The sequence below is a fragment of the Mya arenaria genome, chromosome 3, assembly GCF_026914265.1.
Source record: "Mya arenaria isolate MELC-2E11 chromosome 3, ASM2691426v1".
In the NCBI taxonomy this organism is placed as follows: Eukaryota; Metazoa; Mollusca; class Bivalvia; order Myida; family Myidae; genus Mya; species Mya arenaria.
The window spans coordinates 8,556,968-8,581,162 of record NC_069124.1 but is presented as its reverse complement, the minus strand read 5'-3'; the positions used below and the strand labels follow the sequence as shown (position 1 = coordinate 8,581,162).

The window sequence follows — 24,195 nt, the reverse complement described above, 5'->3', positions numbered from 1 at the left end:
TACAGGAAGGGTTGGTCCAAGAATTACAGTACATGAAGGTAGAGGTGGGGGGGGGGGGGGTCCAAGAATTATAGTTACAGGAAGGGTGGTTCCAGTATTATAGTAACAGGAAGGTAGAGGTGGGGGTCCAGGAATTACAGTTACATGAAGGGTTTTTCTAGTTATATAGTAACAGGAAGGTAGAGGTTGGGTCCAGGAATTATAGTTACAGGAAGGGTGGTTCCAGTTATAAAGTAACAGGAAGGCAGAGGTGGGTGGGTCCAGGAATTATAGTTACAGGAAGAGTGGTTCAAGGAATTACAGTTCATGAAGGTAGGGGTGAGGGTCCAAGAATTTTAGTTACATGAAGGGTGGCTCATGTTATATAGTAACAGGAAAGTAGAGGTGGGGGATCCAGTAACAGGGAGGGTTTGTCCAGGAATTACGGTTACGGGAAGGATGGGTCCAGGAATTACAGTTACAGGTAGGGTTGGTCCAGGAATTACAGTAACAGGAAGGGGGGTCCAGGAATTACAGTAACAGGAGAGGGGGGCATGAAATTACTGTTACTGGAAGGGTGTCCAGGAATTACAGTAACAGAAATGGGGGTCCAGGAATTACAGTTACAGGAAGTGGGTCAAGGAATTACAGTTACAGGAAGTGGGTCAAGGAATTAAAGTACCAGGAAGGGGGTCAAGGAATAACAGTAACAGGAAGGGTGGGTCCAGGAATTACAGTAACAGGGAGGGGGTCAAGGAAATACAGTAACAAGAAGGGTGGGTCCAGAAATTACAGTTACAGGAATGGGGTCAAGGAATTACAGTAACAGGAAGTGGGTCAAGGAATTACAGTTACAGCAAGAGGGTCCAGGAATTACGGTAACAGGAAGGGTGGGTCCAGGAATTACAGTTAAAGGAAAGGGGAGTCAAGGAAGTACAGTTACATGAAAGGGGAGTCAAGGAATTACAGTTACATGAATGGGGGTCCAAGAATTACAGTTACAGGAAGTGGCGTCCAGGAATTACAGTTTAAGTAAAGGGGGAGTCAAGGAATTACAGTTACAAGAATGGGGGTCCAGGATTTACCGTTACAGGAAGGCTGGGTCCAAGAATTACGGTTACAGAAGGGGTTGGTCCAGGAATTACAGTAACAGGAAGGGGGGTCCAGGAATTACAGTAACAGGAGAGGGGGGCATGAAATTACTGTTACTGGAAGGGTGTCCAGGAATTACAGTAACAGAAATGGGGGTCCAGGAATTACAGTTACAGGAAGTGGGTCAAGGAATTACAGTTACAGGAAGTGGGTCAAGGAATTAAAGTACCAGGAAGGGGGTCAAGGAATTACAGTAACAGGAAGGGTGGGTCCAGGAATTACAGTAACAGGAAGGGTGGGTCCAGGAATTACAGTAACAAGAAGGGTGGGTCCAGGAATTACAGTAACAGGGAGGGGGTCAATGAATTACAGTAACAAGAAGGGTGGGTCCAGAAATTACAGTTACAGGAATGGGGTCAAGGAATTACAGTAACAGGAAGGAGGTCCAGGAATTACAGATACAGGAAGAGGGTCCAGGAATTACGGTAACAGGAAGGGTGGGTCCAGGAATTACAGTTAAAGGAAAGGGGAGTCAAGGAAATACAGTTACATGAAAGGGGAGTCAAGGAATTACAGTTACATGAATGGGGGTCCAGGAATTACAGTTACAGGAAGTGGGGTCCAGGAATTACAGTTTAAGTAAAGGGGGAGTCAAGGAATTACAGTTACAAGAATGGGGGTCCAGAATTACAGTTACAGGAAGTGGGGGTCCAGGAATTACAGTTACATGAAGGGGGGGTCCAGGAATTACAGTTACATGAAGAGGGGTCAAGGAATTACAATTTTATGAAGGGGGGACCAGGAATTACAGTTACAGGAAGGTTGGGTCTAGGAATTAAAGTTAAATGAAGGGGGTTCAGGAATTACACTTACAGGAAGGAGGGTCCAGAACAAAAGGGGAAGGGGCCTGGCATTACAGTTACAAGGGGGATTACAATTACAGTAGGTACTCCAGGAATTTCAGTTACGTGGGGTCCGTGAATAGCAGTTGCGCGGTGGGATACAGAAATAACAGTTACGGAGGGTTTCAGCAATTATGTTACAGAGGGGGGATTTGAGGCGCAACTTCAGATGTTATATATAATTTTATAGTTTCAATGTGGTATCGGGAGTTTGGAGGTACTTCTCCAAGGAGATGTTGGTCTGAAATGGTGCATTCGTATGTATAATACTCATATTTAACTCCGATATTTATATAAAAAGTTCATTTTTGTTGTTGTTGTTGTTGTTTTAGTTGTTGTTGTTTGATAATGTTGTTGAGTCAATAGGTCATTAGGTCAAATTAGAGGAGAAAAAACACACGCTTTAAACACCTACAGGCCAAAGTTTGTGCACAAACCTACTCAATCATAAAGTCACATTTTAAAAAATCAGTGTTTACACTCTAGGCAATCATTTTTTTTGCACAATCCTAAGGTAATTCGATGTAAACAGTTTTAATATTAATCATTACTTAATCAGTTCAACTAATCAAGTAATGCCAGACTCACTCAGTCAAATATGTACCGATAACGGATAAGTAATGAGTTCAGTTTTAGCTTAAGTTGCACTGTGGCAATAGTAGATTGGTAATATGATAATCCTGTCCAAGGACATAATAAAAAAATTCAGAAAAAACGCTGATTATTGTTTACTCTCTAGAGGCAACATTTTATGTACAATCGTCACGAAACTTGGTCACGTCACAGAATATGTTTATATTCAACTTTAAGACACCTTGTACTATGGGTCAAAAAGTAGGTCACTATAACATTGTTAACACTCTACACCAAATTCTTAAAAATGGAACTTGGTAATATATATATATATATATATATATATATATATATATATATATATATATATATATATATATATATATATATATATATATATATATATATTCTATGTCTGGATGTCTGGCTTCCGATGAAGGCAAACTCAAGAGGTAACAGCATAATTCAAATCGTCATAAAACTTGGTAATCTTATTTTTGAAACAAAGACATTATATCGATTTATTTAACTCTGAAATATTAGAAAAATAACACTTAAGATAAGATTACCTCTTCTCTATTAAAAAGTAAACCCGTCGCAGAATGAATATGGGTAAGTGAACTCAAAATCAGGGTTAAAGACTTAAAGACCGGTTGCATTATTTTTATGCTCCAGGGACCAATATCCTAATTAAGATAGGAATCTTCAAAATGGTCAGAATTGGTGGCTAGCACGTTTACTGAAGCAAAAGAATATTCTATTCAACAGCTTTAGGCTCATTGTATGTGTCTAAAATGAGGGATTATGTATCATGTATGGAACATGTTATGGGACAATCAACATAAAAAGAAGATGCTTATAAAGTAATAAGAATAAACGTCTTTATACGTGGTAAACAGACAAAGTGATTGATATGCATTTGGTTATCAGACAAATTATGGATACATAATTGACCTCCAGACTTAGGTGTAATATTTGTTTATGTTAGCGTACCGGTACTCTGTATATTTTTGAGAAACACATTTATAAAAAAGCAAGGAGTAGGGCTACCCATTTGTCTATTTCTTGTCAACTGCGCTGGCAGTGAGTTCAATACACACACCACTTGGTCATAATGTTTATTTAATAGGGCCGCACAATATAGGGGTTTTATGGTCCTCTTGTTTTAATAATGACCGACAAAACTGGTACAAATTGTAAAGTTGCATAATGATTTGGAAGACATGATTGTGGACGTTATTGCGTTGTACAGATCTAGGCCTGGTCATCTCGAATCTGGGGTTACCTTTTATATCCGTATGCAACTGACAAAATTGAGTATAATTCTGATGATAAAACTGATAAAACAATCCGATAATTGCTAACTGATTAAAATGTGTTGGGGTCGATGCATGTGTTAATTGATGATGATGATGATGATGATGATGATGGTGATGATGATGATGATGATGATGATGATGAGGAGGAGGAGGAGGAGGAGGAGGAGGAGGAGGAGGAGGAGGAGGAGTAGGATGAGGATGAGGAGGAGGAGGAGGAGGAGGACGACGACGACGACCACGACCACGTTGATGAAGACAAGCATTTCGGTGATTGTGGAGATGAAGGTGGGGGTGACATTCGTCGTAATGTCATTGGTGACGATGCTAATACTGTTGATAATACATGTACCATAAATAATAGTTCATATATATACTTAACTCACCATTCGCAAACTTTTCCCCAAACTTCCCAGACGAAGTGATTGTCTGCATCCCTATTTGGGAATTCATGACTGTCTTGATACACATAACGCATTCAAGCCTTTGTATGAGGTTGGAAAAGCTTCCAGAGTAACTTCCAAATGATCTCAAACCCTCAAACAGCATCTCAAGGCCTCCTAATTTTAGAAAACCGCTCATCCACCGACGGTCGTCAGATTTCAGTTTCTGTCGGAGTCTGGTAAAGTTAAATACCGTTGGGTCTCGAAGGAGTTGTACAAGGGATTGTGAGAACGCTATGTCACTCACGAGGGCTGCCAACCGCCCCTCGGACCGCTGCCCCCGAAGTTGTTTCTTTGGGTGAACACTTTCACCACTGGTGGTACGTTTTGGTGTCACTTCTTCGATTGGATCTTTCTCTTTGTCTAGATTACCAGTAGTATCCGGATTATCAGTGTAATTTGCTTCATCATCACCAACCGTGTCAAGTGCCTTGTCTACATCTGCACTCTGTTGAGATTCAATAGTTCGCAGTATTTCCTTAACTTTCTCAAAATCAGTCTTTTGAAGTTCAACGTCATTGAATTCACCTCTTACTCCGTCAGAATTACTAGTCACTTTACTTCCGTCACCTTTCTCTGAATCTGTAACCTTGTTAAGAAATACCGTCTCTTTAGTATCTTCATGTTCTACTCCGACCTTTCCCAGATCATGCACACTGGATGGGAGCGGCGAGACCTCTTGAGCTATGGGTGAAATACTTGGAACAAATCCGTTGTTTTCTTTCGGTAGAATTATTGTTAAGTTACTAAGAGCACGTAAATTCCTTTTAGTTGAAGCCATGTTATGTCTACAAGATTCACAATTTCGAGATGTATTTCTAGATCATGAAACACGAAGAAACATCGTCTGTCCTCACCTCTTTACGCTCCTAAATGAAAACATCCCGGAAATTGTCTCTCAATGGGTAAATTTAATGTCCAAGGTAGAACATTTCCGTTCGAAAGATTAGGAAATACTTCCATTTTGTAATTATTTCAAGAATAATTATTTCTGCATGGTTTGCCCTGCGCATTTGTCCGGCTATCTTCTTAAGATTACTAGCTTATCGTTATTTTATCAATAATACTTCAACAACAAAAAAACTAAAATTAGATTTCGCGGATGGAAAACTACAAATAAATTCTCACTAATTTGCTGTGGAAATAGAAAATAGTAAAAATATCAGCTGTTATACTATTTTTCATAACAACGCAAGAAAAGCAAATTTGTATTTTTTAAAGAAAAATAATCGCAGTTAAACAAAACACTGATAACATCGTTGCATGAATGTCACTGCCATAGAAATCAATGTTTTGCCTTAGAAAACAAGCCGTCCTTCCAGCAGACTGCTATGTCGCATTTACGACGCAAGCCAATAGCAACCATGTTCATATCCGCTCTTTACAAGTTCCATCTCATGTGCAAAGTGATAGCGTCCATTGCAATTTAATTATCACTCTTTCAAACTGTTCTGTACGTGTTTGTTACCATTTTAATGCTATAGTTAACGGTCGTATACACAACATCAAGGACTGGATTCTCTAGAATAATTAAGAAGGCAATTTATGCGCACTGAGGGCAACCGTATCAGTAAACTTGCAAACAAAGATTCAAAGTCATTTTGGAAAAATATTAAAAAGCAATATAAACAAAAGGATAGTGACCCAACTGGAGTCACACTAGATAATATGTTTGATCATTTTGATACTTTATATGGGGTACATTGAACCAATAATACTAATTATACGACGCCTACAAATACAACTATTTACGATGATGATTTAGATATTGAGTTTACAGAATCAAAAGTAAAGCACTCTGTCTTTGCACAGAGTAATTCAAAAAGTCCCGGAAGTGATTTACTTATTGCCGAAATATTTAAAAACTCTTTTGACATAATTTCGCTATTTTTAGTAAGTTTCTATAATAAATTATTCAATGATGGTGTATTCCCAGGAAATTGGGCAGAAGGTATTATAATCCCAATATTTAAAGGCGGGGCTCATGAGGCTAAGAATTTTCGAGGTATTACGCTCAATTACATATTATCGAAAATATACTCAAAATTACTTGTAAATCGACTAATAAAATGGTCGGATAAACATAATACACTTAATGACAACCAGTTCGGTTTCCAAAAAAATAAATTGACAATTGACGGCATATTTGTATTACACGCCCTTATCAAAAAATCTCTTGCGAATAAGAATAAATTATATGTTGCATTTTTAGACTGGGAGAAAATGTTTGACCGGATTGATAAGGTGTTATTGTGGAGAAAACTCTTGTCTTCGAATATAAGTACAACATTTGTAAAAAGCCTACAATCTATGTATTCTGTTGTCAAATCATACATAAGATACAGAAATGAAAGGTCTCCTCCAATTAATTCTAACATAGGCGTCAAACAAGGGGACCCGGCTAGTAGCATTTTGTGTCTCTTCTTTCTAAACGATATCTTAGAAAGTATAAATAGCAACTTAAATGGCATATTAGAAATTGATGACCTGAAATATTCATGTTATTATTCGCTGATGACGCGGTAGCTTTTGTAAACGATCCTAAAACCTTACAATCAATGTTAGATGACATCGAAAGATACTGTAACACGTGGGGTTTGCGTCTTAATGTTAATAAAACAAAAGTTATGATTTTTGAAAATGGTCGCCATACGTTATATGACTTTTATTTATATAACTCTAAGATCGATGTTGTCTCTTCATTCAAATATTTGGGTGTACATCTTTTTTAAAAATGGAAAGTGGAATCGCACTCAACAAAGAGTCGCCCAGCATGCATCGTTTTCACTCCATAATTTATTCGTCGTTTACAATAATCTGGACCTTCCAGTTAGTAATAGGGTTGAATTGTTCGACTCGCTTGTTTTACCAACACTAAATTATGGGGCAGAAGTATGGGGCTACCATGAGGGACCGGATGTAGAAATTTTGCACTTGAAATTTGTCGGAAAATATTAGGTGTGAGACGCTCTACCAATCGCGAAGCTCTGTATGATGAACTTGGTCGAATACCAATGTCAATACACAGAAGAACACTACTAATAAAGTACTGGATAAGATTAATTACTTTAAACGAGAACTTCTTAATATATAAAACATATAATATGCTAAAAAACGATACTAGTAATGAACTTAACTATAAGGGATGTAACTGGGCATTCTGAGTTAAACAGATTCTCTATGAACACGGGCTTGGCTATTTCTGGGAGAACCAGTTTAATATTTTTATCGATTTTAGTGTTATAAAACAGCGTATACTAGATAATTATCATCATAGCTGGTTTTCATCTATAAATAACTCAGCACGTCTTGAAACATATTGTCTTTTTAAACATACATTTCGGATAGAAAATTACCTTTATGATGTAAAAGATTCAAAACTTAGAAAAGCAATGTCAAAATTTAGAGTTTCATCACATGATCTACAAATTGAACGTGGTAGATACGTTAATACACCTAGATCTCAAAGATTATGCATCTACTGCAACCAAAGAATGATTGAAAATGAATATCACTTTTTACTAATATGTCCGAAATACGCAGACTTAAGAGCCAAATATATTAAAAGATATTACTACACGTGGCCAAAAAAGCAAAAGTTTATTAATTTGTTATCTAACAATTCAAATAAATCTCTAGTTAATCTATCAAAATTTATACACTATGCAAACATCTTAAGAAACTAATAAGTATGTTGTTGTTTGTATCCATAAACAAATGTTTTGCTCTTCTGTTAAAACAATTTGTGTCTAAATCCATGCCTTGCACATGTATGTATTTTGTATTTGCTATAAACATGTCTGATATGTTTAATGCACTTAAATGTTGAATTGAATTGAATTAAAAACACGCCAAACGTTTTTTAAAACTAGGCAAAAAAATGACGTAGAAAAAAGCCAGAACTACTCTAATTAAGCGCATTTTTTTGCAAAAATATCAACAACAAGAAATAATCGGAAGGTTATCCGATTTTTATTTACACTTAAACTACTATTAATAACATTTATTCCAATAGACACTTCATATCGTTTTCCACTGTAGTCCCTCCAAACAATATTCCGAACTGTTTCTTGGTAATTGGCTCGTCCTATATAACCTGTTTTGGGGCATTTTTTGCCAAATTATATCATGTTAAATAATATTTAACCCAAATTCAAAACGTTCAGCAGTCCCTTAGTGCGGACAAAAACTATGACCTCGAGGAAACAGTGCTTCACCACACCAGCGTGTGTTCTAATTTTTTTTTTTAAAAAGACACATTTTCGGATGCTAAACACACATGCTTTTGCCAAAATTCTGTTCCAAAAGCAGTTTAGTTATTCATTGTTGTTTTATCACATAGTCGGATGGTTTTATAGCGAAAATTGCATAACATCCACGCACTGCGACGTTAAATTCTTGGAGTTTCGCACCTGCTCCAAAAACACTTCATTCAGCTGCTTGAAATTGATTTAATCCGAAACAACACATTAGTGCTGGTCAACCTGGTTAAGGATTTGTGTGCTTTATTATTCGTTTACAAAGTATTTCAATAGTTGATGGTCAGTATACAAAACTCGTAACTAAATTGCCTGTGGTGATGGCAAATTCTTATTAATGGATACTTTGAAGGATCTTTATGCGTAAGTGTGTATCTGAGAAAGGCATAAGGTCTGTTTTCGTGTATGTGCTAATTGCGATAACATTATATGAAAGATGATGTCGCATTATTATTGCAGAATTATAAACATTTACTTATTAACTGTTTGAGGTTGAATTACGCAACAAACAATTACAGTTTACTATGTATCTTATACCCTTAGCTTCGGGTAAAGATACAAGATATTCATTTTAGCTTTAGTTTCGAAGGTCCCCGTTAAGCTTTTTTATGCTGACCTAAAATAAAATATGAAATGTACTCTTTAAAATGAAGTTATGTCAAGTACATTGTATTTCAGAAAAGAAATCAATCAAAGAGATGCTGTGCCTCCAGTTCAAGTTATGTTTTAAAAGAACCTACTCAGCACAACGTCTATTATTAGCGCAGTGTTAAATCGCCCACTTTGTAATTTTATTTCTCTATTGGTATCATTAGATATTATCGCTGTCTACAACAGATGCCCACTCAGAAAAAAGTATGTCTCTTTGTGCGAATCGATGTAGGGACAATTCTGTAATGTTTGACCGTTGACTGTCATTATCAGCGATTAAGAGTAGGCGGCACTTTCCTCTAATGGATGCTAAATTCCCGGCCGCCATACAAGACACATTACAAAACAGTGTCCTTATAATTACAGGAAGACATTATGGCATTGTTACGTCGTGGCCTTGCAATTATTTATTTTCTTCATGTAAACATCATTAGAGACTGCAAGAATGACAAAGTAGGCTGTTATTATCTTAGCTTCATGTAAATAACATAAGGTGACGACAGTCACCGGGAGGTTGCTTTTCTCGTTGTAGAAACATGATGATGTACCCACTTATATGCTAGTGCTGATGGTGTTATTATTGCTACTGATACTGGTGGTGGTTATAAACAGTGTTCAGGACATGATAATTATTTTTGCAATAGGATACTGGCACAATTCCACAATGTTTGACGACCGCATATTACATCAGCTCCGAAACACCACATCGACACGTACAAGTAATAGTTGAAGTTGTAAGCGAATTTCCTCTCAACCGTGTATTTGTAGACGCTATGATACTGGCACAATTCCTGCAACCACCTGTGTACCTGCCTTTTTTCACTTGTACTTTGTACACAGACTTGGATGACGTATTGCACAAAAAGTAGTACACAAGTAAACGTATCCGTGCAAGTAGTTATTTGCAACCTCTCTTTTGTGATTATCATTGAGTACATGTTGATGGCACTTTTCACTTATGGGTGCTTAATATATTTACATGCCAGCATACAACACATACTACAACACAGCTTTGTTGTAACAGGCAGAATGATCACATTGTTTTCTGGTAGTCTTCATAGTGCTATTGTTAATAATAATGCTTCTACTTCTGTTGTTGGTTTTAGTGGAACGATATATGATAGATAGATGATGATGATGATGATGATGATGATGATGATGATGATGATGATGATGATGACGACGACGACGAGGAGGAGGAGGAGGAGGAAAAAGGTAGGACGACGATTGAGGACGGTGGTGGCGGTGGAAGTGTTGGTAAATACAGTTAATAACTATTGTATATTTTTCTCCAACAGTAAGGGACGCAACAAATGACTTAACTTGTTACACGCAAATATTGTAGTTGTTTCCCCTCGTTGAAAAAATACGCCTATTCATTGAAATCTGAGACACAATGGTTGAAAAAATACTACAAGTTTAAACTCGGGCTCAATACTCGGCCTTTGGTTGTATAATTGTTTTACTCTCAGGTATATTTCGTGCCATAAAGAGTAGAAAAAAGGAAAATTCTGACGCATTAGTTCTAGTGATTAAGAGTATATATATTTATATATATAGAACAATTGAATCTAAACTAGGTGACCATATTTAAACACGGACAATTTCGAAGTGAAAAAATGCCAACGGACCACAAGTCGTAGTTTATGAGCCAGTTTTACACTAACAACACTTGCTGCAACTATAGACAAAACAAGAACACCGAATTCGGATGCCAACACTCCTCTGATTTCCCCAGACGATCAAGGAACATAGTTCAACAATTATCAAATCCCTATATCGTCATTAGCAATGTTACATAATTTCAAGCTAATGTCAGTTTTCGAGTAAAGGCCAAGCATTCAAGGGGCTTATCTCACACGACGACACCAAGGCTATGATAATGACTCAATAAAGAATAAGAGCTAAGAAGGGCGTTGTTTTAAATCGGCTACGAAGCAAAACACTCAACAATTATTTCGCCAGAGTGATTGGCCATGCTATACATGGATCTGTTTCGCACGAATATCTTAAAAGGTTTTTAATTTTCGAGCTAATAGGAAATTGCGGGTTCCAAAATGTAGCGTTTCTCTTACCTCGTACAAGCCTAGTCAGAGAGTCACCATGTTCCACCAGGTATGCGAGGCCCATCTTAGAGTTCATAAGCGTCTTTACACAGCTGACGCACTCAAGCAATAACATGGCATCCGCTAGCACCACCACGCGGCGGACCCCTAAAGTTTCCACGAGATCTAGAAGCGTGTCTCCGCCTTCCCTATCCAGGAACTCTCTATTCCAGTCTTTGTCATTCTTTTTTAGACGCGAGTTCAACGACGCTAGGAACTTCAGGGTAGGGTTTGTCTTCATGATGTCTATTACCACTTCAGGTGTGATAGAATCGAAATGCTGGAAAGATATTGCGTCCATGATTCTACTCTGCATCTTCTGCAGTGGATTTCTACTTTTTGTCGATTTTGCTTTCTCAATGTTTGAATCGTCGTCAGGTGTGTCGTTATTTTGAGCGGCAGATGTGTCACCATTTTCATCGGAAGGTGTATCATTGTCATGATCATCCTCACCTCTATCGCTGTCAATATCGGAATTGCAAACACCGGTTTGTTCAAATCCGTCTGATCTGTCAACGACGGTGACCTCAATACCATCAGTACTGTCAGTATTCTTTCGATCTTTTTCAGTTTCATCATTTGCTTTCACCTTGGACTCAGCCTTTTCACGTGACTTCTTCCATGCCTTTCCTTTCTTAATGTCTTCGTTTTCTTTGTCACTGCATGATTCGTATGAAGAAGAATCACTATCTGTCTTGGAATCATCTTTTTTATCATTATTCACACCGCTTTCGTCTTTCTTTGGACTTTTTATTTCTTCTGTTTCATCAACATCTTTATCACCATAGTCTCTATTATCATGCACTTCTGCGTTTACGTTGTCAACATGACTTTTTTCAATGTCATTTGAAACTTTTACACTTCCTTCTTTACCATTTTTCACTTTTTTACTACTTTTTCTCTGCGGCTCTTCCCCAAACTTCACAGGCATATTAAGGACCTCATCACTAAAGGTCCTTTTAGATTCGGCTGCACCCATGTCTTTTGCGTTATCCTCTAGCTGATCTTCCTTGATTTTTTTCTTATCTAACGGCCTAGATTCCTCTTTTATATCATCAGTGTCGGGCGAAGCGACGCAGGAACAGTTTAACCAAGATGATCTCTTCTTATTCTGTCCTCTCTTCTTGTCTTTTGTTGTGATTTTCCGCAAAAGCGACGCCATCCTGAAATAGATTGGTTAAAAAATATACTATACATGTATGAATTAGAGTGATCCTTGTTCGTAAAAAAAGTCCTAAATATTCCTTTTCCGTTCTCATAGTTATCGCATTTTTTTCCGAAACGGATTCATTCATTTTTGTTTCTTATATCTATAATAGCTTGTACAGTGGAAACTGACTAAACCGGATCTCCACAAAACCGGAATCCTCGGGACACCGGACTTTTTTCAGAGTCCCGTTTTTCCGCTTCTATTTTCAATGTAAATAAATCCCTACAAAACCGGTATATATATGTTATGGACATGTTTAAATCCTGGATTTCGTCGTAAAATATCGTGGTTCTATTAGCTTGTGGTGACAAGGGTGGCATAACCTTTTATGGCACGTCAGAAACATGGAACAGCGACAAGAAAAGTGTATACTACCAAGAGTGCTAGTATTGAGGAAGTTCGGTAAAGTATACTATTTTAAAGTCTGGTCCATCTATATTAAACTCTATCTCTAAAATGGACCCAAACAAATGTTTTGATATTAAAAACTCAGGAAAAAAGTCAAAATGAGATAACCAAAAACTCCAACATAAACGCATATAAACACTTTTAATTACAAAACTATCAAAACTAAGGCATGTATAAAACATCTGGCTTTATTTTTCTTCAAGCTATTATTCGCATTGTATTTTAGTGTAAAGAAATGTTTGCCTTTCATTTAGCATGCAGAACATAATTATTGAAATCAGTATAACTATTTGGGGGGAAATCAAATCTTGCATTTTGTGCAAAATTATAAAAAAAGTTTTTAGTCACTAAAATTCACATACCAACATTTTGTGTCAAACATAAACATGTTTGGATGCAATTTTGTAATATTATACCCCATGGAAATGACATCAGGTTTTTTACTTAGCACATTTTCACTGTCAGTGTCACTTGAGGGTGCCGCCAGTGAAGGATTACTCTCACAATGGTACTGACGTATAAAGGCTTCCATAAAAACTGCGCGCTAAAGGGTGCAACCTTGTCTGATTTATATCAGGTAAAAATATAAGGCATTACATTACAATACAAGATTTGTTACAAAATGTGCATCAGTATATAGGATTATATTTTACTTTGAGATCGTTTTTAAGGATAACAAAGCGATAGTTTTCATTGCGTTAACGTTTATTTTTCTTTCCTTATATAGATACCAGTTTTCCTCATTACGATGTTTACTCGATTATAATTCATTTGTTTAAAGAAAGAGCTGGTCAAACAGTATAAAGCACACATCATAAACGAGGTCAGATTTATAACTCGCATTAATGAAAAATAAGCTGACAGGGTCGAGGGTTGTTTTCGAACATCGTGGCTTGTAAATGTTGACAGTAGATCGTCAGACAACAGGACGACTGACGGTCAAGTACAGTTATGGCTATGACATGTTTGATATTATACATTTCTACATGTATGTGCGGGTTAGGTTTTCGCGCCAAACTATCTGACGATCATTTGAGTACTCATAGATATGAATTGTTTATTTCACGATTTCAGGGTAACATAAATTGTCAATATCACAATCAGGCATTAGTAACCCAACGTCACAGGGGCGTAGCTAGGGCCTAATAACTTGTAGGCCCAATGATTCTATGTGAGTTTGGGGACTTTTATATGTACATTTCACGAACTCAATTATACTAGCAATGATTACAATAAAAACAAGCAATACACCCTGCACGTAGTTTAAATAAACACCAAACTTGTTTTCGTTAAAATAAAAAAAAGCTTTTGTATTGTTTAAAGTGTTTGAGTAGCTGTAAGTTTTTGTTGTATTTTTGGGTTATTCAAATTATCATTTTCCAAAAAAAAGTTGTAGGCCCAGGCCTACAAGGCCTAAATGTAGCCACACCATTGTTAACTCTTACGATGAAAAAGAAACTTAAATATCAGAGCTACTAACACAAGAAAATGCATGTTATGATCCTTAAAAATGAATTAGAATTGAGTTTATATTAAATATGAAAGCAACACTGGTCAGATGATGTTGCGTAATAAGCATGTGATGGACTTGACACTTCCTTATATCACTGACGAATTAAAAACCTTAACTTTCAGACAACTCATGTACTTGGGAAAACCATTCCACTTATGATTTCATGAAGTGGTCCAAGTGCCATGTATTGTGTCGTGCTGCCTTTGAGGGCATTTATTACGCGTGTTACAGTCAAGCGTTACATATTCTTTATTTATAACTGTTGTTTTGATGTACTTTGGACTTTATTACGTATCACATACAAAACCGTTCCCATAAAGTTGTCAATTTATATTGTGAGTTCAAACTAACATGCAAAATTACACATGCAGAAACTGACTGAAGTTCTAAAAAAACCATGGTTTGAACTATCATTATAGAACTTCTCAATATGTGGTTCATTCTTCAATAAGAATTTTAACTAACTTATGGTATGTATAGCATACAAACTTGTAACAGCTGCTGACAATGACTGACAATTACAGTAAAATCACTAGGAATACGAATACTTTTGAATATTAATACATCACATATATATTTTGCAATCGATTTTCATTTACTAGTATATACATTAAGCCTGTATACATATTTGATCACGAATTTATTTCATGTTTCACATTTTCAAAAGTTTGTGACAAGAATGATCGTCTTGAATTTAACAAATACTGTTATACTGTTAAGCATGTGGCCAGAAATTTCACAAATATGAACAATTATTTCACATTTCCCTACTTGTGAACAATTATTTCACACACCCTCTATCTAACATGTGAACAGTTCTTTCACATTTATCTCGCGTGTGAACAGTTCTTTCACATTGCTCTCACTTTTGTACAACGTGCCTTGCAAAACATGTGGTCTACCAGATGAACGTTTTAACATCAATTATTTAAGATAGATATCAAAAAGCATATGCTGTGTAGTGTTATCTTTACAGAAACATTCTTATCATAAGAAAATTGATTTTTTATATTAGATCTAAATGGAAAATAATATGATTCAAGACCGAAAAGATTGAAAAGCTGATGAAATGAAACATCTGAATGTTTTTAGTGCGTGTATCGAATAGGCCGATTTAAATGAAGCAACACAATTTTAATAAATGATGTATGTGCATTCACGTAATCAATTAAGTTTACCTGCAGCTATTTTAAACGTAAAGCTTACCTGGCGTAAAGATTTGAGAAAAACACAACACTCCATTTTGGTAACTTTATCCAAATAGTTTATGGTACTTAATTTGTGAAAGTGAATATTTTCAAAATTGTTCTGCCTAGTTTCACAACTATTCCAATCACTGTTTACTGCCGGAGTGCTGATGCAAAAGTGAAATATTTTGTCTTAAGATAGAAATCTAAAGTAAATTGATAAAAAAACGTATTCTGTTCAACATAAACACTGTTAAGAAAATATGACCATGGTTCACATATATAGCGTATGATTGAGGCTAGTTCATGCTTCGCTGATTAAAACAAAACCTAAACAATGTATAAACGTCTCCACGTAATATTTGTGTAGGTTGAATATATTGTAGCTTATACTATTAATCAGAATCCAATATTTTGAAATCGATAGAACACATTAATTGATAGAGCTTGATGGATGAAACGAACGTGTGCAAATGAACGCACTACATGTAAAATGAGTCTACGATGTATTATTTATACATGCACCATTGATATAGTGTTTCCAGTATGGATTATTCGTATTCCGTGCTGATAAATAACTCATGCGCATTTCCCTCACAGAAATATCCTTAACATATATACATGCGCATAAGTATGGTCAAAGAAAAAGCAATATTCTTTCGGTAAAATCACACTTCTCAAAACGATGTAAAAATATAAAATTGTTGTAAAACGTTCGACCATCGAAACAGAAATATTGCATGTTCAGTCTGCGCTTATAGGTTTAATTTACAACAAGGGCATTATGCATGATCGTGAATGCATTCAGGTGATAACGAATGTCGCCGTTTATCTTGTATAATAATGAGTTAACCACAAAACCCACCTAAAAACCTACAGAGCTGATGTTGTTTTCATAACTACAAATATTTCGTTAAAGATACCAGGGCAGAGCAACTGGATCCCGCCGTCTGTCCATTTTCTCAGTCGGCTAAAGAACATATCCCTACATATACTTAAGCTAGAGTTTTTGGGTTAGTGCGTATAGCATGCTAGCTTGTATGTAAACGTTATTAAAGTTATGTCCTAGGTTAAAAATTAAAGACGCCGACAAGAAGGGAACAATACCCCGACGTTTTTACTTTGAAACAACAACAACAAACTACATCATACTACAGCAGCTGTTTTTGGAGCAATTGTTCATGTGTGCGTGCGTGCGTGCGTGCGTGCGTGCGTGGCGTGCGTGCGTGTACGTGTTGTGTACGTGCGTGCGTGTGTGCGTGTGTAGGAGTGTGCGTGTGTGTATGTTTCATTCTGAGGGTTAGAAAGGACAAGATGAATAAGAGTATTATTTCAATGTCAATTGTAAAAAAAAATCTAAATGGGATTGGCTGGAGATCACAGTTTATTTCCAGCTTGTATGATTGTGTATTTTTTTTAGAGAAAATTGAGCCACATGAAAGAGTGGAAATCTTCTATTAGGATAAAAAGGACAGAGGCAATGCCTTCAAACAGGCTCAAGTCCGAGTCTAGAATCAGACTCAGATAGGAACTTTTATCATAATAAAAAAAATATTCTCTTTTTCCATTCGTTTTACAAAAATAAAGGTAGGTATAAATGAAACAAATTGAAATGAATAAATTAATACAATTCATTAGATTTCAACTCAACAGGACACGAAGAAAAGTTATTAAGAAATGAAGATTTGCAGTTTGCGCACTTGATTCTGAACTCTGACTTGAGACTGGTCGTAATCACAGCCCTGTGCACGTGTGCTTTCTTTGCATGCACGTTCGATACTTATTTTAAATGTGAAACTACATCAACATGTTAATCATGTCAATGGAAATTGCAATTATCTTTATGGTTGTTTACAGTGTTTGTTAAGTGTCATTTAACAATGATTAGGACCCTTGTAAAAATCATCTCGTACATATAAAATTATAAAATAAACTCCTTCCATGTTTGCTTGTACGCCATGCAAGCACCAGCGACCGTACATGCATTTAATTAAAGCGAACACTTTTTTTTAAGAAAGATGCTGCAGTCGGTCAGTTTGTTTGAAGATCAGATCGCAATTTTCATATTTACGTTTGAATTTTAATGTTTTATAGCTAAAATCGTTACAACCGCTATAAGACAAATGGGATTTTTGGCACAAAACATCAATGTTTGAACGTAAATATGAAAACGTGCTATCTGATATTTTGTCAGCAGTCTTATATCACTGGCTTCCAGACATTTATGTAAAAATTGGCTCATTCCAAGACATAAAAGAATAATGACAAATCGGTTAATCTGTGAGAGTGCAGCTTTAAAGCCGTTAAAAAAGATTATTTTTTTAAAAAATAATGAAATATCTGATTACGTGGCCAACATTTATGCAAATAGCAAAATATTTAAAATCTGTGAATTTGTTTGTGGGCGTAAATGATAACACATTTTTTTAATGATTATCTCTCAAGGAGTTATAGGTGGGTGTTAAAATGGCACGCATAGAATTTAATCGGGCAATTTTGAGGTTGTCTTTGAAAAGGGCAACTTGTACTTTTAAGTATAGAAACTTATAGTATTAGCAATATTACGTTATAAAAAGTGGTTAGAAGTTAGGGTTAATTTGTTCGAAGTCAGTATTTGAGAAGGAAACATACTTGTTGTAGTGATTGAAGAAATATTAGCAGCAATATGACCAGACCACTGACACTCAATGTGCTATGACCAGACCACTGACACTCAATGTGGTATGACCAGACCACTGACACTCAATGTGCTATGACCAGACCACTGACACTCAATATGGTATAACCAGACCACTGACACTCAATGTGGTATGACCAGACCACTGACACTCAATGTGCTATGACCAGACCACTGACACTCAATGTGCTATGACCAGACCACTGACACTCAATGTGCTATGACCAGACCACTGACACTCAATGTGGTATGACCAGACCACTGACACTCAATGTGCTATAACCAGACCACTGACAGTCAATGTGCTATGACCAGACCACTGACACTCAATGTGCTATGACCAGACCACTGACACTCAGTGCGGTATGACCAGACCACTGATACTCAATGTGGTAAGACCAGACCACTGACACTCAATTTGGTATAGCCAGTCCCTACCACTATATGTGGTATGACCAGACCACTGATACTCAATGTGGTATAACCAGACCACTGACACTCAACGTGCTATAACCAGACCACTGACACTCAATGTGGTATGACCAGACCACTGACACTCAGTGCGGTATGACCAGACCACTGACAATCAATGTGGTATAACCAGACCACTGACACTCAATGTGGTATGACCAGACCACTGACACTCAGTGCGGTATAACCAGACCACTGACACTCAATGCGGTATGACCAGACCACTGACACTCAATGCGGTATGACCAGACCACTGACACTCAGTGCGGTATGACCAGAACACTGACACTCAGTGCGGTATGACCAGACCACTGACACTCAATGTGGTATGACCAGACCACTGACACTCAATGTGGAATGACCAGACCACTGACACTCAGTGCGGTATGACCAGACCACTGACACTCAGTGCGGTATGACCAGACCACTGACAATCAATGTGCTATTACCAGACCACTGACACTCAGTGCGGTATGACCAGACCACTGACACTCAGTGCGGTATGACCAGACCACTGACACTCAATGTGGTATGACCAGACCACTGACACTCAGTGCGGTATGACCAGACCACTGACACTCAATGTAGTATGACCAGACTACTGACACTCAGTGCGGTATGACCAGACCACTGACACTCAGTGCGGTATGACCAGACCACTGACACTCAGTGCGGTATGACCAGACCACTGACACTCAGTGCGGTATGACCAGACCACTGATACTCAATGTGGTATAACCAGTCCACTGACGCTCAATGTGGTATGACCAGACCACTGATACTCAATGTGCTATGACCAGACCACTGACACTCAATGTGGTATGACCAGACCACTGATACTCAATGTGGCATAACCAGTACACTGACAATCAATGTGGTATAACCAGACCCCTGACACTCAATGTGGTATTGACACTCAGTGTGGTATAACCAGACCACTGATACTCAATGTGGCATAACCAGTACACTGACACTCAATGTGGTATAACCACTCAGTGCGGTATGACCAGACCACTGACACTCAATGTGGCATAACCAGACCCCTAACACTCAATGTGGTATTGACACTCAGTGCGGTATGACCAGACCACTAATACTCAATGTGGCATAACCAGTACACTGACACTCAATGTGGTATAACCAGACCACTGACACTCAAAGTGCTATGACCAGACCACTGATACTCAATGTGGCATAACCAGTACACTGACACTCAATGTGGTATAACAAGACCCCTGACACTCAATGTGGTATTGACACTCAGTGTGGTATAACCAGACCACTGATACTCAATGTGGTATAACCAGACCACTGACACGCAGTGCGGTATGACCAGACCACTGACACTCAATGTGGTATGACCAGACCACTGACACTCAGTGCGGTATGACCAGACCACTGACACTCAGTGCGGTATGACCAGACCACTGACACTCAGTGCGGTATGACCAGACCACTGACACTCAATGTGGTATGACCAGACCACTGACACTCAGTGCGGTATGACCAGACCACTGACACTCAGTGCGGTATGACCAGACCACTGACACTCAGTGCGGTATGACCAGACCACTGACACTCAGTGCGGTATGACCAGACCACTGATACTCAATGTGGTATAACCAGTCCACTGACGCTAAATGTGGTATGACCAGACCACTTATACTCAATGTGCTATGACCAGACCACTGACACTCAATGTGGTATGACCAGACCAATGATACTCAATGTGGTATGACTAGACCACTGATACTCAATGTGGCATAACCAGTACACTGACACTCAATGTGGTATAACCAGACCCCTGACACTCAATGTGGTATTGACACTCAGTGTGGTATAACCAGACCACTGATACTCAATGTGGCATAACCAGTACACTGACACTCAATGTGGTATAACCACTCAGTGCGGTATGACCAGACCACTGACACTCAATGTGGCATAACCCGACCCCTGACACTCAATGTGGTATTGACACTCAGTGCGGTATGACCAGACCACTGATATTCAATGTGGCATAACCAGTACACTGACACTCAATGTGGTATAACCAGACCCCTGACACTCAATGTGCTATGACCAGACCACTGATACTCAATGTGGCATAACCAGTACACTGACACTCAATGTGGTATAACCAGACCCCTGACACTCAATGTGGCATTGACACTCAGTGTGGTATAACCAGACCACTGATACTCAATGTGGTATAACCAGACCACTGACACGCAGTGCGGTATGACCAGACCACTGACACTCAATGTGTTATAACCAGACCACTGACACTCAATGTGGTATAACCAGACCACTGACACTCAGTGCGGTATGACCAGACCACTGACACTCAGTGTGGTAAGACCAGACCACTGACACTCAGTGCGGTATAACCAGACCCCTGACACTCAATGTGGTATACCAGACCACTGACACTCAATGTGGTATGACCAGACCACTGACACTCAATGTGGTATAACCAGACCACTGACACTCAGTGCGGTATAACCAGACCACTGACACGCAGTGTGGTAAGACCAGACCACTGACACTCAATGTGGTATAACCAGACCACTGACACTCAATGTGCTATGACCAGACCACTGACACTCAATGTGGTATAACCAGACCACTGACACTCAATGTGGTATAACCAGACCACTGACACGCAGTGCGGTATGAACAGACCACTGACACGCAGTGCGGTATGACCAGACCACTGACACTCAATGTGGTATAACCAGACCACTGACACTCAATGTTCTATGACCAGACCACTGACACTCAATGTGGTATAACCAGACCACTGACACTCAATGTGGTATAACCAGACCACTGACACGCAGTGCGGTATGAACAGACCACTGACACGCAGTGCGGTATGACCAGACCACTGACACTCAATGTGGTATAACCAGACCACTGACACTCAATATGGTATAACCAGACCACTGACACTCAGTGTGGTATAACCAGACCACTGATACTCAATGTGCTATGACCAGACCACTGACTCTCAATGTGGTATAACCAGACCCCTGACACTCAATGTGGTATGACCAGACCACTGACACTCAATATGGTATAACCAGACCCCTGACACTCAATGTGGTATGACCAGACTCCTGACACTCAATGTAGTATAACCAGACCACTGACACTCAATGTGGTATAACCAGACCACTGACACTCAATGTGGTATACCAGACCACTGACACTCAGTGTGGTATAACCAGACCACTGATACTCAATGTGCTATGACCAGACCACTGACTCTCAATGTGGTATAACCAGACCCCTGACACTCAATGTGGTATGACCAGACCACTGACACTCAATGTGGTATAACCAGACCACTGACACTCAATGTGGTATGCCCAGACCCCTGACACTCAGTGTGGTATACCAGACCACTGACACTCAGTGCGGTATGACCAGACCACTGACACTCAATGTGGTATAACCAGACCACTGACACTCAATGTGGTATAACCAGACCACTGACACTCAATGTGGTATAACCAGACCACTGACACTCAGTGCGGTATGACCAGACCACTGACACTCAATGTGGTATAACCAGACCACTGACACTCAGTGCGGTATAACCAGACCCCTGACACTCAATGTGGTATAACCAGACCCCTGACACTCAATGTGGTATTGCCACTCAGTGTGGTATAACCAGACCACTGATACTCAATGTGGCATAACCAGTACACTGACACTCAATGTGGTATAACCACTCAGTGCGGTATGACCAGACCACTGATACTCAATGTGGTATAACCAGACCACTGACACTCAATGTGGTATACCAGACCCCTGACACTCAATGTGGTATAACCAGACCCCTGACACTCAATGTGGTATAACCAGACCACTGACACTCAATGTGGTATAACCAGACCACTGACACTCAATGTGGTATAACCAGACCCCTGACACTCAATGTGGTATAACAAGACCACTGACACTCAGTGCGGTATGACCAGACCACTGACACTCAGTGCTTTATGACCAGACCACTGACACTCAATGTGCTATGACCAGACCCCTGACACTCAATGTGGTATAACCAGACCACTGACACTCAATGTGGTATAACCAGACCCCTGACACTCAATGTGGTATAACCAGACCCCTGACACTCAATGTGGAATATCCAGACCCCTGACACTCAATGTGGTATAACCAGACCCCTGACACTCAATGTGGTATAACCAGACCACTGACACTCAATGTGGTATAACCAGACCACTGACACTCAATGTCGTATAACCAGACCCATGACACTCAATGTGGTATACCAGACCCCTGACACTCAATGTGGTATAACCAGACCCCTGACACTCAATGTGGTATAACCAGACCACTGACACTCAATGTGGTATAACCAGACCACTGACACTCAATGTGGTATGACCAGACCACTGACACTCAATGTGGTATAACCAGACCCCTGACACTCAATGTGGTATAACCACACCCCTGACACTCAATGTGGTATAACCAGACCCCTGACACTCAATGTACCAGACCCATGACACTCAATGTGGTATGACCAGACCCCTGACACTCAATGTGGTATAACCAGACCACTGACACTCAATATGGTATAACCAGACCCCTGACACTCAATGTGGTATAACCAGACCCCTGACACTCAATGTACCAGACCCATGACACTCAATGTGGTATGACCAGACCCCTGACACTCAATGTGGTATAACCAGACCACTGACACTCAATATGGTATAACCAGACCCCTGACACTCAATGTGGTATGACCAGACCCCTGACACTCAATGTGGTATGACCAGACCCTGACACTCAATGTGGTATAACCAGACCCCTGACACTCAATGTGGTATAACCAGACCACTGACACTCAATGTGGTATAACCAGACCCCTGACACTCAATGTGGTATAACCAGACCACTGACACTCAATGTGGTATAACCAGACCCCTGACACTCAATGTGGTATAACCAGACCACTGACACTCAATGTGGTATAACCAGACCACTGACACTCAATGTGGTATAACCAGACCCCTGACACTCAATGTGGTATAACCAGACCACTGACACTCAATGTGGTATCAACAGACCCCTGACACTCAATGTACCAGACCCCTGACACTCAATGTGGTATGACCAGACCCCTGACACTCAATGTGGTATAACCAGACCACTGACACTCAATATGGTATAACCAGACCACTGACACTCAATGTGGTATGACCAGACCACTGACACTCAATGTGGTATGACCAGACCCCTGACACTCAATGTGGTATAACCAGACCCCTGACACTCAATGTAGTATAACCAGACCACTGACACTCAATGTGGTATAACCAGACCCCTGACACTCAATGTGGTATAACCAGACCACTGACACTCAAT

General features: G+C 39.0%; 1 protein-coding gene across 3 annotated transcripts in view; it reads right to left on the bottom strand.

Annotated features, from left to right (window-relative positions):
• The window catches only part of LOC128228119 (inverted formin-2-like), a 68,977-nt gene that overhangs the window by 33,880 nt on the left and 10,902 nt on the right, over nucleotides 1-24,195 (bottom strand). The window contains exons 1-3 of one of the 3 annotated variants that reach the window (XM_052939238.1): nucleotides 16,122-16,386; nucleotides 15,658-15,844; nucleotides 11,291-12,483 (exon numbers count right to left, since the gene is read on the bottom strand). In XM_052939238.1, the coding sequence (XP_052795198.1) occupies nucleotides 11,291-12,482 (1,192 nt within the window). In that variant the 5' untranslated portion in view covers nucleotide 12,483; nucleotides 15,658-15,844; nucleotides 16,122-16,386. Of the gene's footprint in view, nucleotides 1-11,290; nucleotides 12,484-15,657; nucleotides 16,387-24,195 lie in introns of those variants that run through there. The other 2 variants (XM_052939235.1, XM_052939239.1) reach the window with 2 other exon arrangements.